Below are 19,096 nucleotides of genomic sequence, written 5' to 3'. Positions count from 1 at the left end.
ACAACTTCTCTTAACCTGCTAACAAAAATCCACTTCATTACAAAAACAGCATTGTTCAGGTTTTTTGCTGAATTAGGTTAAAAACGTTTTGAACAGGTCCGCTAAAGGCGATAGTGAAAGCAAAGAAAGAAACTGACAAGTGATAAAATTTTAGTGATAAAAAGTTGACATTCAGTAAAATAGTTGAAAATACGTACTAAAGCTTAGCTTTAAGTGTGTGTGTTTAGTAAGCTAAACTTATTTTAAGTGAATTTAAAATTTATATTATACATATGTCTGTCCTGAAAGTAAGAACTTCCAACGGTACATTATGTTACATTTTATTGTAGATCATAACCACTAAACACACTGAATACAATAAAACTACTGTTACAGTAGGTAACCATAGTTACTAAGGTTAACATACTATTTTGTTACTAACTTTCAATGTACAGCAATTACCGGTATATAAAATTTTGACAATTTTTACCAGGTGATGTTTGCATTATATAATTACTATGGTTTCTATACCCCTACATACGATTTTTTCACCATACGATGCCAACCCTGGAACGGATAATTATCGTATCCTGAGGGTTCACTGTACTAATTACAGCCCGCTGTTATTCTACGTTTAATAAAGACGCCTAGATCATTTACAGGAGAGCACAAATCAGTAAGCTATCTAAAAGCCATTAACATTTGGTGATAGAGGTTGCTAAAAAGAATTAAAACTTTACAGTGATGTTGAAGTAGAACTTTTTTATCTAATGAGCCCATTTATAATAGTGAATGCTCGACAGGTAGTAATTTAATTGATGAAAACAATTCAGACTACATCTTCATACCTTACCTGATTCCCTAGGTCCAATGTAGTTTTACTCTATATTCAGACACACCTTACCTGATTCCCTTGGTCCAATGTAGTTTTACTCTATATTCAGACACACCTTACCTGATCTGTAGATGAAATGAGACCAAACTCTTGAGAAGGTTGGCTTGGTTTTTTTCCACGCTTGCGCTTCCGGAGGTTACCAGATCTCTCTTCCGGTCTCTCCTGATGTTCTGCTACTTTCTTTCGAATCGGGGTAGCAGATTCACATTCAGCTAATTGTGTTTGTGAAGACAAAGAACCCTCTACGTGGTCAGCAACTGAATCAGGTGCAACCTTACCAGAAGGAGGCTTTACTAACTTTGGAGCCTTTGGACCTCCATACCACTTTAGTGGAGGCAAAGGTTCAGGAGAATGCCTCTCCTTCTTCTGCAACAAATGAAAAATTTCATGACCATTCGTTACAGTGGTCTAGTAGTTTTATGAATTCATATTTCAATAAGTATGTACAGTAAGTATAAATCATGCTACTAATCAATGCTGGAAAGTGAGGGGTCTGTTTATATAAAAATTTATATTAGTCTTATAGCGCTTATATATGGTGTTTAGATATGTTAATCAGTAGTGCTTATATACAAGTAGGAATATAGTATATAATCGTATAGTATAAGCATATGCATCTACATGTAGCAACACTAGTTATATAAGGCAGACAAATTTACTTAAGTCAGGGGTAATATCTTTATGAAGCCATTTATAATCATTTAGCATACAGTCATGCCTGGATATACGGGTGCGCCAACATACGAGAAAATTGAGGTGTGAGCAAAATTTCGAGCAATTTTTTACCTTTAAATACAAGAAAACTTTAAGATATGAGCTAGTTCTCTATGCGGCCACCGAGTGGCCAAGTATGCGAGAAGCCACTTTCGAGAATAGCATCGCTTGGCCTTTTTATAGAAAGTTTTTCGAAAAACCGGCTAAAAGTTATAGCAAAAAATTGAGGCAAAACAGGCCAAGCCGAAACAAAATAATAAAAAACTTACAATGAAGACAAAAATTTAACTTAAAGATTGACTCGCAACAAAATTCACATTACAGTTAATTGGTATCAAAAGATTCACCATGTCTTACTCCGCTGTGTTGTAGGTGCAAAATATGTGGAAATGTGATTACAAGCTCTTAAAAACTCAAAAACGAACAGTTAATCGCAGCCATCACGAAAATGCCGTAGTTTGGATTCTCTTTCCAAAACGGCTCAAATAAGATGTAGTTGAACACGATGGCTTCTGTTTACATTTTCATGTAACTCCATTTGTCGAAATATTTTCACAAACATACTTCATGCATTCAATAACACCATGTCTATTGTCCTTATGCGTCTATTTCATCATCATTGTAATGCTGTCACTTTGATCACTGATATCTCAAAACCTACCATAAAAATTTGTTTAATTTTTTAACCTTAGCTCGAAGGAGTGCATATTATCCTCTGATAAACATGACGAGTCTGTTGGTCACCTGTAATAGTCAGAAAATACTGCAGCAATTGTTCGCGCTATTTGGCGGGAAGTATGGGTTACATGATCAGATTACGACTAGATGATTAGACCATGCTGAAACGAAACTGTAAAGTAGCTAGCATCTATAATTCTATATTTGATACGGGCTTTCCGGTAAAACCCGATGTGTTTGTCATAAACTAGTGCTATGAGACGTTTTATATTGAGCCTTTTATTGGCCTTTAATTTCACATTGTGTCAAAACAATAACCACAATGTTTGAGTACGTCGTCGAAATAAAAATATTCCAAACTACGGTATGCGATCCAAACTACTGGCTGCGTTTAACTGTTCGTTTTTGAGCTTTTAAGAGCTTGCAATCACATTTCCACATATTTTGCACCTAAAACAGCAGAGTAAGACATGGTGAACCTTTTGATACTAAATAACCGTAATACGAACTTTGTTGCAAGTAAACCTTGAAGTTTAGCAAAAGACTAAAACGTAGCTTTATATGCATGTTTAGTACGCTAAATTCAATTAGGTTAAATTTAATGTTTATGTTATGCTACGTCACAAAAGTCTAGTGTACCGAACGCAATGCTGTTTAGTCTCTGTCACATCACCATTAGCCACTGCGTCTGTATCGAAGCTAAGAACTCCATACAGTACTGCAGACTATGTAGCGATGTTACATTTTATTGCAGATCAAAACCACTAAATACGTACTTGTTACTTTGGGAGCATAGGTAGCGAGTTATAACAATTAAGACTACGTTTTCCATCATAAGTTCCTGTTTTGAGGTGGTTTGTTCGTAGTAAGGGAACAGATTAATTTGTGTTTAGTTATTTTGCATAAAAAATATTGTTTTGAAAAAATATATTGTATACATTAAAAGAATCATTATATGTATTGTATAAAAAATTAACATACGAGCTCAGTCCCAGAACGCATTAAGCTCGTATATCAAGGTATGACTACTTGGGTGCAAGTGGTAAGCAAGTGGTAACGCAGGATAACGACAAACAGGTCTTGTCATTACAGCTAGATCGCTACCTGTTTACTTGACTATTTAAAAAATTGAATGCTCAGAGCAATGCATTACTGGCACACCCTCTTCTGTTGTTAGAAACTTTTGAAGAGCTTTGATCAAGGAATCCTAATATTCAGTACAAAATAAATATCAATACTAGTAAAATTATACGTGCATTGTCATTTTAACTAATTCCTTTGGTAGAGAATGCTAAGAAATATAAGCGTAATGTGTGCCGCTGTCTATAAATACTAGCACCATTAAATTGCCATTGTAATAACTCAAAGTCAATATAATTAAATATTAACTCTATTTTTGTTTTTATTAAACTTCTCAAATTGAAAAACAATGCATACAACATCTCATATTTTAGCTGCATCAAAAATATAAAAACTACCAACTTTTTAAACTTTTGTTCCAATATGATGTACATGTATATATGATGTACATGAAACATTGAGTACCCAGCAAACTAATGCTTAGTCATCAGTATTTTATCCTATCACATTGAGTGTACACCAAAAAAGACAAATCTATAATTAGTTTTACCATAAACCCACGCATGAATAAATTAAAGTTATTAATAGTATAGTAACTAGAAATTCTTAATTCTTAAATATTATTAATATAGTAATACAGTAATAATAGAAAACCAATACACAATTTTGTTTACATTTCAAAACGTTATATCAACCAATATCAAGAAATGGTGATATTTATCTAGATTTTTAGAAAATCTATTTAACAAAATTATTTAGAAAAAATAATAACAGCAACATATTGCCCAACATCAGTCACTATATACTTTGATCTTGTAAATTCGAATGATTATTCTTATAATTAAATCTTATAAAATCGAATAATTATTCATATAATTAAATATTGTAATAATCTTATAAGAATCATTAGAAAAATATCATCGTCATTTCCTTTACTTTCACTGCTTTGGACTTCAGTTGGAATACCAAAGTACTCATTATAAGTGTCCAAAATGTCAGTTACTTTGAAATCGGCAAAAAAAACGATTACTTTTCAGTACTTCTATGTTAGTTACAGAAACCTTCGGCAATTGGACAATGCCATAGACTGGTGAAATGTGCACGTTTTTCTCGTGAAATGCGCACGACTTAATGGCTCTACTCTCTGTCGTACGGCCTTATCGGCATTTCGTTTGCCTGTCTTAATTTTGCTTAAAAAAGGCTTGTCAAAGTTTTAATGGCGATTTTAGGCCAAATTAATTTGTCTATTTATGTATAATCCGATCAAATGGGTTAGTTTTAGGATATTGTCTACAAATTTCCAAGACTTGGTAACATATTCAAATAGGTTTATATGTGTTTTGTATCGTTATTATACTTAACCGACTCCATAGAAAAATGGTTAAATTTGTTGATGAGATTTGGACACAAGGGTTTGGGACCGCCGTTCAAGAATAATTTTCGTGAGTTGTGAGCACATATGCATTTATTATAAAGCTCCCAAACAATCACTTCGCTCGTGTTTGGTCGTGGGAAAAGTTAGTACATATAAAGTTTTTAAAATTCTCATTTCACACCTTTAACTAAGGCAAATGTACAAAGTTTAATTCTGGTCAAATTTCAAATCATCAGTTGTATATGAACATTGACGAAACACAGATTATACAAACATAGATCACTTTAACACAGAAGAAACACTGTAACAAGACATTGAGATAGAATGCAGCTTTATGAGAATATGGAGATTATTGTCCTTCCCTTGTACTCTGTACAAGATACTGCACAGGACAGATGTATAAAATATGCAAACATCACTAGTGAAAGCAAGAAAAACCTCACCAAAGCTTGTGGCTGCTTAGACAGCAGGCTTGCCAGTTTACGCTCCTTTTTTTTCTTCAGCTTCCGTTTTTTGCTGGTCAGCAAGTTTCTCTCGTAGTTATTCGAGACGTCAGATGCTTGTTTGTTAAACCTGGCATCACTGTGCAAGTTCTTTGTATCCTCAACCAACTGACTGGTTAGGGACTTATCTAGTTTGCGCACTCCCTATAAGTTAATTAATTATTACATACTAATTATTACACTACTGATAAACAGTAGTGGATATACAATAGTGAGAACCTTTTGACGATAAATTGAGCTTAAAAGCACTTGAATTAGTCAAACAGTATACATGTATAATCCAACCATTTGAACTCTTCCATCATTAAAACAAATCGACCACGAATGATTTAGATTTAGAAATTAATAATAAAAATGGAATGTCGACATAGAATGTACAGTAGGTGCTCTTACAACATTAATAATTCGTTCCAAAAACGTTTACGTTATAAGGAATTTACGTTATAAGAACAGTAAAATACATGTAAATTGCTTTTAGAATCCGTTCTAAGATTTTTCCTAACTCACCTCTTTCGGCGTACAAAAAAGAAAAATTTGACTTAACTTTTTAATTTGTGAGCTGTATCATAACTGCAGCAATATTAGTTTGCATCGACAATTTTTCTCTTTAGTACGATTAATCTCACTGGTTTTATAGGCCATAACTAAGGTAATTTTACAAGTTGATGGAGAGCTCACACCTCCCGTTTATTTACAACGATTCGCTTATTTTTTCTAAACAGCAAAGTCTACTCTGCAAATTAAAACTAATAACATATATTTTATACGTCTACAGGAAAACAAAACAAAATAATCCACAAAAAGTGATACTACCAATTCACCATCTATCGGTATTCAGAGGTCTAGGTTAGGATAAAAGAGAACTTTTGACGATACTCCAACTCATGACATTCGGATTGGTGGACCGGCGATGTAACACCTGCACCAATCGATCGCCTTTGTATTTATAAACAATTGCGCAGCTATCTTATTCTCTGTTTTGTCGACACATCTGATGGTCTATGGCGACAAACTAGATTGTTGCGAAGGTTGTGTATATATATAATAAATATAATGCTACACGCACGTGTCGTTTCTTTTTTCGCAAGTGTGGCGAGATAAATTAATGTTCAAATCGAATTTGTGAACTCGCTCGACTTGACACATTACGTTATATAGCATTTTTTACGTAGTAGAAAGCAAAAACTTCACATAAATTGTTTACGTTAGAGGAGGTATACGTTATAGGAGGTATACGTTATAGGAGCCTCTACTGTGTCTACAAAAAGCCAAAGTGGTACAGGAACAAAAATGAAACGATATAAACAAAACTCACTAAACATAAATTTAATTTTTAAAGGAACAGTGTTCAAAATTGGAAACTTAAAAAATCTTGGAAAAGCATCGATTGTCAATAAAGCCTGCATTTAGAACAGCCCCAAGTTGTTTAAGCATGGAAATGGATCTTGTCTCTAGAGTTAGACCTGCCTTTAAGCAGGCAAACAACAAAATCTTATCATACTTTCGTATTCCCAATGTGTACGCAAGAGGGGTGCTTGTAACAAAACGATTAAAAATATCTAATATGGAATAGAGGCAGGGTTGGTAAAAATATCGATATTTAAAAAAATATCAGATCACTGATATATATTATGATATTTTTGAAACAAATGACATTTTTGAAAAAATTTGAAGCTAGGTTGAACTTGCATGGTGTTAACATTGTGATTGATGTATTTTATAGGTTGTATGGGACCAGGCAGCAATGTTTAATACCAAACACTTGATTTATTGTAGGCCGAGTATAATCATAATATTTATAAATATGAAAATGTTCACCAAACATTGGATTGGAAATAATGACATGAATGCAAAGTGCAAACAAATTAATGCAAATAGTAAATACACACTATGATAGTCTAATCATGCTTCAATGTCCTACGCTTGTCTAGCTTGGGTATTTGTAAACAAACACCAGCTTGCCAGCCTTCACCACACCGAGACAATTTCTCAACTTGCTGTGAACCAGTCCACATGATGAAAACACACACTCAACATTAGCAATCAGAGTTATATCATCATATTTATAGATTTCATACTGAGCCAGAATCCTTTGAAGCTCTTCATTGAAAGATTTTTACAGAAAATGATGAGATGAGTTACTCTGTCATCTCAGTGAGTCAGTGTAATGTGCTTGCAATTTTGTTTCTGGGTGTCAGATTGTTCAATTCAAAATCATTGATTATGAAGTTCAAAAGGTTTTCAGCAGGCTGGTCTTCCATTAAGACAATAAAATATAACAGTTTAACATGAGATAATCAGGTTGGGGAGATAGTACTGGGATGAAAGAATACAATTTAGATCTGAAAAACTCTTTTCAACTCAAACACAAATAAATTGGTCTAGCCAAGGTCACCTCCTTGGTCTGGCTCTCTTTGTTTATCTGTGTTGGGTAAGCCTAATAGGCCCCTATGCAAGTATTTGATGATTTTAGGTATTAGCATTTTTAGACTGCTAGCAATAGTTGTAAGGTGAAAATGGAATGATAAAATGGATATTTTTCAAAAATATCAAAGATATCGATTTTTTGACCCAAAAATATCATATCTATCAGCGATATATATCGATGATACATATCAAGCGATATATATCAAACCAACACTGAATAGAGGTATGCAATAAGCATTCATCAAGTCTTACAAATATCCATAAACTTGAGGAGGTTTATCTAGATTTGGCTTTCAGCAATATGTGATCAACAGGGTAATTAATTACTCCATCGAGAACTAGCGAGCAAATCGCATAAAGCATTTTAGCATCGAACATGAGTGCTATAAAACAAGCATTTAGTAATCGTTACCTAAAACCATTAAAATATAATTTACACAAATCTCATTCCAAAGCTTTTGCCGATGCATTGCCAAACATATGCCTATCCATAGTCAGAAAACCTTAACCAAGCGAGTTATCGTCTATCTCCATCAAGGCAAAAAACTACGGTACTTCTAAAATTGTAAAAAATATGAAATCGGAATTGAACATCTCCCATTTACCATAGTGCGTACTCTCTACACTAAGAAAATCTGAAACTACCCTTAGTGAAATGATGACAAAGTCACAAATGTCAGACAAATTATCTTAACACCAGGCCACTTTCACCACAAAATAATCAAATGAATAAACGGCAAAAGTTCTGATTATACCCTACAGGATGAAAATATTCGTTGGTCATAAAATTCGCGATTTCGCGAACAGTCAATCACGCGAATTATTAAATTCCGTGAATAGTTAGTTCTATTTTTAATCACAAGAGAGAATAACTACTGCATCAAATTGAAAACTAGTCGCTAGCCTAGTTTTAATATAAATACTAAACGTAATTGAGTTCCAAAACATTTTTAAAATCATTGCCTGAGCTTTGAGCTAACATCATAGCCAATGCATCAAATTTATTTACAAAAATATTCGAGGTTGTCACAAGATATGCAGAATGGCGTCATCGCGAAAATAGCCGATGGGCAGAAGTACTAAACGTAGCCGAGTTCCAAAACTTCTTTAAAATCATCGCCAGGCTTCGAGCTTTATTGCCATTGCGTCAAACTTTACAAAATTGTTCAAGGTTTTTCACGAGTTATTCGGCACGGCTTCAGCATAGCAAAAAGCTCTCTTAGTCTTTTTACATTAAAATCAACTTCATCAATCTCTAATACCAAAGTCGAGGACGATCATGATTCTGATCTGGACATTATGGTATGTATTTGATTTGCAGTGCAGATACGTTTTTTTCATAATCAACTGCATTAGTTAATTCTTTTGTTTAAAAACTGATCGCTTTCATCAAATACTTCAGCTATTGTTTTTGTACTTCCTCAACACTCGTTAATATTTTTTCTTTTTCGTGTTTACTGCAGATTGACTATGAAACAACCTACTCCGATTACGAAAACTAGAGACAAGTAGTAATATTCATCAAGACAGCAATATTGGCAGAGAAGCAACCAGTCAACCCCTTCATCGACTACAACTCCTTGATATCGCTGCAGCAAACATGATTAAATTATATATTTTATTTCATGTATAGATATATTATAATTTATTACAAACTTGAGTGTACAAATAAAATATTTTAAATACAAATAAAATTTTACAAACGATGAATGGAGTAAATACAAACAGTTTAGTCCATATGGCGGTTGTCTAGCAATAAAATTAAACTGGTACTCTTGATATGTGAACACTAGCGTGTAATGGTGCTTTCTTACTAGTTATTATGGTAATAGCAGCTCTGTCGCTGTCACTGTCTTGGGTAGATGATTCTCTCGTTACTACATGGCTGGTAAGGAAGTTATCATCAGAACTCTCCTCGTGGTAAACTATTGCAAAGTTTTGCCGGTTGGCTAAAGATTTGTGCTCGTAAAGGCGTTTTTGTTCCTTTTTTAAAAACAGATATATTCTTCTCGTAAGTAGCTTCGGTCACTTCAACCTCAATTTCCAGACCTCCGTGAATGATTGGTGATCTTCTAAAATGACATCTACCACCCTTGCAATCATTGTTCTTCGGTGTATGATGAAAAATCTCTCTCTCACACTAAAACAAATAATGAAGCGGCAGGGATGGAAAAAATAAGTATTCCGATTTACCGAAGAACCAAAGTAAAATTCAACTAATTTAGTAAATGTGAAAAACTTATTACTTACCACAAGTTGTTGGCTCATCAAAGGCCTCCAAAGCGATGAATATTCGTGAAAACCTCTGGACGCAGCAAAAATTGTTTACCGTAGCTTAGCATGATCGCCTCGCAGTTGTAAGCTAAATATAAACCGGAACACGCGATGTGCGCATGCATAGGAATAACTCTATTACTAGCCGCAATAGAGTTAACTTTTCCTAGAGAGTGGCCGTTTTCAGCCGCGAATAAATTCATCCGCGAATATGCATGAAAAAACAATTTTCGCGAGATATAATTCCGCGAATAAATTCATCCTGTAGGGTAAGACTGTCCTGGTTGGTATAAGACATTGTAAGTAGAGTTGCCCCGATTTTAGTACCGGAATCGGTGCCGATAAGGGTGTTAAGTATCTGAATCGGTATCAGCCGACCTTTTCTTGAAAAATCTGAAACTACAGATACTTTTTGCAGATCAAATATTTAGCAGAAAACAGTATTTTAGCCTGCTACACTAATAAAAATTATCAGCTGCAAGTTTCTTACTTTTACCTAATGAATTCTGGGTCTGCCACACAATTTATTTCATGTCTATAGCCTGATCAACATCAACACAACTGAGGTACCTTTTTGCTTTAGTCAGGGCGTAATCACAAAGTGTGGTATCTCCCAATTACAGTGATGGGATTTATTGCAGCCAATCGCGAACAAGATAACAAAAATAAGAAACAAGAATGCAGTGTAATATTTGTATTTACTAGCATTACGAAAAAAATTTAAGCAGTCGCTGCATAAAGTTATCTATCTCTCTCTAGATCCTGACGATACAATGTATCGTTTGTATCGTACAAAATAGCCCCAGTGGGCTTATCGGTATTTAGCCTGTCCTCTATCATCTGTGGCAAGTGAGTCTTTCTTCTGCATGACTGGCTACATTGATAGTGATAAAAAAAGACTCCTCACTGAGAGAATTGAATCACTGATGGTAATTAAAAGAAACATTTATTTGCTCTAAACTTGTACAGGTGCAGAAGTTCGTTCAGCAATAGAAGAGAGACTTCATTATCACAGAGAGAGCTGTACCACTAACAGTAATTACCATTATTAATTACAAATTACAAGAAACATGGACTGTTTTGTTACTACATGCACGGTATGTCAGTATGTGAATAGATATATACAATATCTCTTTTTTCATAAATACAAACAAATAAATACATCAATATTTATATTTTCTTTGCATTATATTTGTATTTGCATAATAAAATAAACAATTATCTATGCAACACAAAAGATCTGAATCGGTATCTGAATCGGATTATGTTTTCATAAGAATCAGTATATCCGATCGGTACCTGAATCGGCTAGTGAATTTAGAATCAGGGCATCTCGAATTGTAAGACTGAGGTGATACAGCTCTTGTGAAATTATTAGCAGGCTCGTTTGATCTCTTTGGTTAAATTTCAGAGCAAACACTTACACCATACCATACGATTGATGATTTAGCAAAAGTTTTGTCCTGCCACCAAACAATAACTCAAGCCAAAATTTACTTGGTCAGACATGTATTCACAGTATCAATAAACTCATTTGAGTGGACTAAAGCTACACGAAATCTCAAAAATATTCAACACAGTACTATATATATAACTCTTAATATGTAGTCGACAGATCAGATCTAGAAACCATAAACTAGAGATGCCACGATTCTAATTTCACCAGCCGATTCAGATACCGAACCGATATAGCGATTCTTACTGAAAAATAATCCGATTCAGATCTTTTGTGTTGCATAGATAATGGTTAATTTTATTATGCAAATACAAATATAATGCAAATAAAATATAAATATTGATGTATTTATCAGTTTGTATTTATGGAAAAAAGATATACATGTATATATATTCACATACTGACATACCGTGCATCTAGTAACAAAATGGTCCATGTTTCTTGCAATCTGTTATTGATAATGGAAATTACTGTTAGTGGTACAGCTTTTTCTGTAATAATCAAGTCTCTCTTCTACTGCTGAACAAACTAATGTGCCTGTACAAGTTTAGAGCAAATAAATGTTTCTTTTATTACCGTTAGTGATTCAATTCTCTCAGTGAGACGTCTTTATCTTCTATCACTGTCGATGTAGCCAGTCATACTGAGGAAGGACTCATTTGCCACAGATGATGGAAGAGAGGCGAAATACTGATAAGCCACTGAGGTCATTTTATGCGATACATCATATCGTCAGGATCAAGAGAGAAATAGATAACTTTATGCATCGACTGCTCAAATTACTTTCATAATGCTAGTTGCCTAAATAGAAATATTACACCGCATTCCTGTTTCCCATCATTGTTTTCTTGTTCGTGATTGGCTGCAATAAATCATATCGCTGTAATTGGGAAATACCACACTTTGTGATTATGTCCTGACTAAAGCCAAAAGATTCCCCAGCTGTGTGGATGTTTATCAGGCTGTAGGCATGAAATAGCAAAAACTGACACAAAACTGCAGCATCAAAAAATAATGTTCTGTAAAAATTTCAGCCATTGCTACATGAGGGGGCCCTACCACACAAAGCTGTCGTCAGAACAGTCACTTTTAAAATCACTGTCGTCACTTTTAAGATCACTGTCACCTTTTTCAAGTTGGTAACCAAAACAACCTCTTTCTTCACATTCGTTATTTTAATACCAATATCTATACTGGTGGCACTGGGTTGCGTTAAAAATCTGAAACTCGCTCAGTTTGAACTTCTGCTAACCAAAAGCATGGCTCAACCAGCGACCTTCACAAACATATTAGTGATGTTTGGGAGCGTTGCTGATTACTCCGCGAAGAGTGACAGCCGTCTTAGGTTTTTGAGCTATATTTCTTGTACTGAAAATAGACCGAGATTGTCTTTAATAATCACTGTCAATCATAGACTTGGAAACGGTTTTGCTGTCAATGTCGTGGCATTTCATTGCTTTAATTATTTGGCAGTCTATAAATGCTGGGCCAGATGCTTCAAACCAAAACTAGTGAAGTTTCGGTTGACCGTGGTGATTTATGAACAAATAATAAGTTAGTAACGGTACGGCTACATGTAACAAAATTTCCGTTGGTTCTAACAAAAATCACGAAATGATTGAAACACACAGAATTATTCTGCGCTGCTAGAATCGTGCTAGCGAGCACGATCTCAGCAGCTTTTGCAATTAGTATAGTCCAAGAGACATATAATGACACACAATAAAAGTCTAAGTGCAAATCAACATAGTACACACGATGCAACTGCATAGATTGCGTTATTGAATGTATTTATTGTTTGGACGCTATAGCGACAATTTGTTTATTTTTTAATTATATTTCCTTTTTAGCAGCAAAGGTTTTGTGGTAGAGAATGTTGACATTTCTAGCGCAAACAAGTCAGTTGCATCGTATTTACTATGGTAACTTTCTGTAATACTTTTCTTGTGTGTCGCATTATGTTTTCGGACTACATATATCTTAAAATTTGCTAGAGTCGTGCTTGCTAACCAACAATAGCGCGACTTAAACAGTTACATCGTGTGTTCTATGTTGAAATGCTTTCGTATTTTTATTGTGTGTCGCGATACATGCCTTGGACTATACTAATTGCTAAAGCTGCTAGAATCGTGCTCGCTAATAATTTGTTTAATCGGTTAAAAGCTTTTCGTCGACGAACTCGGTGGGCATGCACAGCTCAAATAATTCTGTGAGTTTCGACCGATTAATTCTGCGTTTTTCGTGATTTCGGCCAGAACTCAGAACCAACGAAAAATTCGTTACGTGCAGCCGTACCTTTAGTAATCCTACTTACGCAAACCTCGTCACCTACATTGATAAATGGTCGTCTCGTCTGTCACTTTTTAAATATCCCTGTCGTCGGAATCGTCACAAAACATGGGAGGACCCCCACATGACTTTTTTTTACAAAACTGTATGATTGCAAAGGACAACAAAAAAGTGAGATTTCGGGTCTGAAAAATGCAAAGTTTTTTTTACGAAGTGTATAGAAGGGTTGTATCACATCTGTAACCAGGAACTGTTAACAAGCGCTTAACTATTTATGATATGCCTATTGTGAGTTCTGAATACTCTCTTGCCAGTGAGCTGACATAGCTACAAGGGTTCATATTCTGCAAAATATGAACCCTGTATGAGAGCAAATTTTATGATCCGACTTATTCACTCGAAAAAAGCGTCTTGATATCCATAACATATGATAACAATCATAGATCTACTACTTATTGCCAAATGCATTTAGCAAACAAAATTATGCTTTGGTGATTGTGGTTATGCAAAATGTGCATTTATTCAGCCAGACATACATTAGGCTAGTCTAGTCTATGAGCAAGAGGTGAAGGGTAGTAGCACAAAAAACTATTAATTACAATAATGAATTAGGTTCAAGGAATTGCTTTAAGTATAACCCATCTGAAAAAAGAATTTGAGCTTTTCAAAAACCTGATAATAGCACTGCAGTGAGTAGAATAAAACTGAGAACATGTGATGGCGATACTATAATTGATAATGATATGAAACATCATCTTTTAGAAAACTATTACCAATCAACAATTAAAAGCTATATAACTATAAAATAAAACATACATTTTAAACAGCCTACAGCCAGGACTGCCAACCCAAGAATGGGGCAATGCTTGAGATTTGGTTTTGGGGCAATTGATGTATCAATGATAGCATATATAAAATTGTGGAAATTGGCGCAAAAATCTCACGGACTTTTCACTCTTTTTCATTTTTTCTATGCGTGAGAGTTGGCAGGCCTACCTACAGCTGAGTTTGAACAAAATCTTCGAATGCTTTTTTGACTACATTGAAAAAAATGTTTTTAAAACTCACCACTTCAGCTTGAGCTACAGCAAATGCAGAAACCTTCTGGCAACCTGAACTTTTCACCATAGTTAAGATTTAAAAGCTTTTGTGTTCTGCTACCAACACGGCACACTTTACTAATTCAACGAAATCACGTTTTGCTGAGCATCCTTGGCCGTAGCTTTTTTCATACAAATATTTCTAAAGTAGATACGCTAGGAATCGGACCGAGTCCTGAGTATGCAAAAGAAAAATGCTACGGTACAAACGTCGTAAACAATGCATTGCATCCGGTAGTCACCGCCGCACGTATGCCTGTTCGCTACACTGCGCGGCATTTTAAAAATTTCTTAAAATCGTCTTCTTAAAATCGGCTTTCTTCTTAAAATCGTCAACGCTTACTAATAGATTGATTTTATGACAAGTGATCTAAGCTTTGCACAAACGTTGTAGCTGCTTCATGGCTGAGAGTTTCACCACTGCCAAAATTATTACAATAAATTATATGAAAAACATAGGTAATTTGATGTTCTTTTAGAGAGTGAACAACTCTGACAACACAACGCGCAGTTTGTGGAGATAACTCTAAAATGTAAAAATCGTGATATGTTCATGAATTGCCAATTGCATGTACAGTAGATACAGAATTTTTTCTATTCAGTTTTTGTTTAGCACATATAATTGGTAAAATTGTGATCCATTTTTTCAAATATATAACCGAAGAAAAGTATAAATTAATGCTAGCCATAACAAAAATCAAGCTACTATAAGCTTCCTGTATTAGCATTAATTTTATATGAATAAACTTTTAAGCATCAGTTATAAAAGACATCTATGCACTGGTAAATTGTTAAAATACTACTATAAACTATTGTAAGCAGTTATAAAATTCTTAACAAGCTTCAATAACAATTCTGATACTTGAAAAGCCGAAAGCTTTTTGCTGTAAATTTATAATCTATGTAGGCTATTTTCTATATTCACAAAAGCAACTAAATATACAAAAACCAAAGAGTGTGACAAAGTCACAAATTATCCGACTTTAGGGCATCGTAATCATCATATATTGAAAGTATTGAAAGTAAGCATAGTCCTGTGATAAATGTTTATTACCACCTTGAAGGTTTACTTTCAACAAAATTCACATTGCAGTTATTTGGTATCAAAAGATTCACCATGTCTTATTTTGTTGCGTTGTAGGTGCAAAATATGTGGAAATGTAATTACAAGCTCTTAAAAGCTAAAAAACGAACAGTTAATCGCGGCTATTACAAAAACGTTGTAGGTTGGAATCCCTTTATTTCGATGACCTACTCAACTCGACATGGTTATTGTTTTGACATGTGATGTTATCACAGGAATTGAAAGGCCAATAAAAGGCTCGATATAAAACGTCTCATAGCACTAGTTTATGACAAACACTTCGGGTTCTACCGGAAAGCCCTTATTAAATATAGATGCTCGCTACTTTACAGTTTTGTTTCGGCTTGGTCTAATCATCTAGTCGTAATCTGATCATGTGGCCTATACTCTCTGCCAAATAGCGCGAACAATTTTTGCAGCATTTTTCGACTATCACAGGTAACCAACAGGTTCCTCATGTTCATCAGAGGATGATATACACTCCTTCAAGCCAAGGTTAAAAATTTAAACTAATTTTCAGGCTAGGTTTTGAGATATCAGTGCTCACTATGACAGCATTACAACGATAATGAAATAGTCACGTAAGGACAATAGACATGGTTTTATTGAATACGTGAAGTATATTTATGAAATTATTTTGATCAATGAGGTTGCATGAAAGTGTAAACAGATGCACATCGTGTTCAACTACGTCACATTTGAGCCATTTTGAGAGGGATTCCAACCTAGGGCATTTTCCTGATGGCTGCGATTAACTGTTCGTTTTTGAGCTTTTGAAAGATTGTAATCATATTTCCACATATTTTGTACATACAGCATAGCAGAGAAAGACATGGTTAACCTTTTGATACCAAATGACTGTTATGTGAATTTTGTTGTGAGTCAACCTTCAAGTCTAGTGGACAGACAGCTAGTCAGATAATTTGAACTCTCACGTTTAAGAATTCGGAGAAACTAACATTGCTACTCTTTGTTATTTCAATCAATCTATATATCGATATATTGAATTCTGTGATATATAAAACCTCAGAATTTGTCTTTTTGTTGTACCCTGTGTCCAGTTATAGCAACTAAAATCTAGCAATGAAAACCTGCACGACACTGGATTTGATCTCGGGACCTCCAGATCTAGAGGCGGGGAACTTAACCATTAAGCCAAGGTTAAGCTAACCATTAAGCTACACGGAATACAAAGGACTCATTAAGTAAATACCTATTACATTGGTTAAAATACTCAGGTTTAAAGCGCTTGCTTGGGGTTAATAACTAGCACTGTTGACCGTTACGCGTAATGATTGTTGAGCTGGCCCAAAATGTGGGTATTGCTTTAGTGAAGGTTTTAGTAAAGATCTAGTTTTCCAGGTAAGTTACTCAAATTCATTAGGTAATGATTCTGTTACCAGTGCAACCCTAGGCCCTTGGCTAGTAATAAATAAACCGGGAAGAATCAGGCATAGAGACACAACTCTCCCTTGCAAAACTGTACTATCTTTCGTCTCCTTAAAGACTGCATACTGAAAACTCCTGATAAACGGGATTCATCTGCCAGGAAAAAGTTTGATTTCTAAAGTTATCTACTCACGTCTCTATTGTATCACAAACAAATGCTACACCAGCCATTATATTTGTCTGTGACTGAGCTTTCATTTTATTTTCTGAGATAAAGAAGCATACATAATTTAAATTTGGAACAAATTGGCTGCAATTGCATCAGATCTTATCTGTATCAACAAGAGCAAATAACAAAACTATCCACTGAAAGTATTCAATCATAAATATAAATTATTGCAAAAATTATATAATCTAACAGTTTTTTGATTGTAACTCAGCAGTATAACTAATAACATATATTAATCATAGTCAAAAACTATAATTATTAGAAACTAAATATGACATCATAAAACTATACATAAAACCCAATACTAATGCATTATGTACAGTTTTAGCCTGAGATTCTAGATTACATGAGCAGGAACAGAAGAGTTCATAAGCTTGCACCGTACGTCAGGTGGTTTTTGCTGTTGACTTTGAGCAGAGTCTACCACCTCACTTTGAGTACCATTCTTGCTATAGAAGCACCAGAGAACACCCATAGCCAGTGAACCTATGAAGAAGGCTGCAATTGCAATGAGTATAACCATCCAGAGCTCTACCTCTGTTCTATCACTCACTTCTGAATTCCTTATTCCATCATCCTAATAAATAGAATGGGATAATCTCAACATGAACATCTTCACCGGACGATTTTAACACATTAATCTGAACATGATAATCTTAACCCAATAATCTGAAGGTGATAATCTAAACACAATTTAAACAAGATAATCTGAACACGATAATCTTAACACAATCTGAAGATGAGAATCATAACACAATAACCCGAAAATGATAGTCTTAACACAATAATCTGAACAGGATAATCTGAACATGATAGCCTCAACACAATAATCCTAACATGATGATTTTAACACAAAATTCTGTACATAATAATTTAAACACGATAATCTTAACCAAATAATCTGAAGATGATAATCTTAACACGATAATCTGAAGATGATAATCTTAACACAACAATCTGAACATGATAATCTAAACACAATGATCCGAACAAGATAATCTAAACACAATCTAAACAAGATAATATGAACACGATAATCTTAACACAATCTGAAGATGAGAATCATAACACAATAACCCGAACATGATAGTCTTAACACAATAATCTGAACATGATAGCCTTAACACAAAAATCTTAACATGATGATTTTAGCACAAAATTCTGTACATAATAATTTAAACACGATAATCTTAACCCAATAATCTGAATATGATAATCGTAACACAATAATCTGAAGATGATAATCGTAACACAACAATATGAACATGATAATCTAAACACAATGATCTGAACACGATAATCTTAACACAATCTCAAGATGAGAATCATAACACATTAACCCAAACATGATAGTCTTAACACAATAATCTAAACAGGATAATCTGAACATGATAGCCTTAACACAATAATCTTAACATGATGATTTTAACACGAAATTCTGTACATAATAATTTAAACACGATAATCTTAACCCAATAATCTGAAGATGATAATCATAACACAACAATCTGAACATGATAATCTAAACACAATGATCTGAACAAGATAATCTTAACACAATCTAAACTAGATAATCTGAACACGATAATCTTAACACAATCTGAAGATGAGAATCATAACACAA

The 19,096-nt window shown here is 34.3% G+C and overlaps 2 protein-coding genes across 4 annotated transcripts in view; both read right to left on the bottom strand.

Moving 5' to 3' along the window:
• Positions 1 to 14,858, bottom strand: part of LOC137399557 (ribosomal oxygenase 1-like) — a 30,249-nt gene extending 15,391 nt beyond the window's left edge. Inside the window, exons 1-3 of one of the 2 annotated variants that reach the window (XM_068085729.1) lie at positions 14,739 to 14,858; positions 5,165 to 5,368; positions 935 to 1,237 (exon numbers count right to left, since the gene is read on the bottom strand). In XM_068085729.1, coding sequence (XP_067941830.1) covers positions 935 to 1,237; positions 5,165 to 5,368; positions 14,739 to 14,798 — 567 coding nt within the window. In that variant the 5' untranslated portion in view covers positions 14,799 to 14,858. The remainder of the gene's footprint in view (positions 1 to 934; positions 1,238 to 5,164; positions 5,369 to 14,738) is intronic. The other variant, XM_068085730.1, reaches the window with a different exon arrangement.
• Positions 14,859 to 17,484: 2,626 nt separating this feature from the next.
• The window catches only part of LOC137400036 (transforming growth factor beta receptor type 3-like), a 31,114-nt gene continuing 29,502 nt past the window's right edge, over positions 17,485 to 19,096 (bottom strand). For both annotated transcript variants that reach the window (XM_068086344.1, XM_068086345.1), the window contains one exon: positions 17,485 to 18,049. In XM_068086344.1, coding sequence (XP_067942445.1) covers positions 17,810 to 18,049 — 240 coding nt within the window. In that variant the 3' untranslated portion in view covers positions 17,485 to 17,809. The remainder of the gene's footprint in view (positions 18,050 to 19,096) is intronic.

This window comes from Watersipora subatra, chromosome 7, assembly GCF_963576615.1.
Source record: "Watersipora subatra chromosome 7, tzWatSuba1.1, whole genome shotgun sequence".
Lineage (NCBI taxonomy): Eukaryota > Metazoa > Bryozoa > Gymnolaemata > Cheilostomatida > Watersiporidae > Watersipora > Watersipora subatra.
The sequence above is the reverse complement of the archived record's forward strand: the minus strand, read 5'-3'. Positions and strand labels throughout refer to the sequence as shown.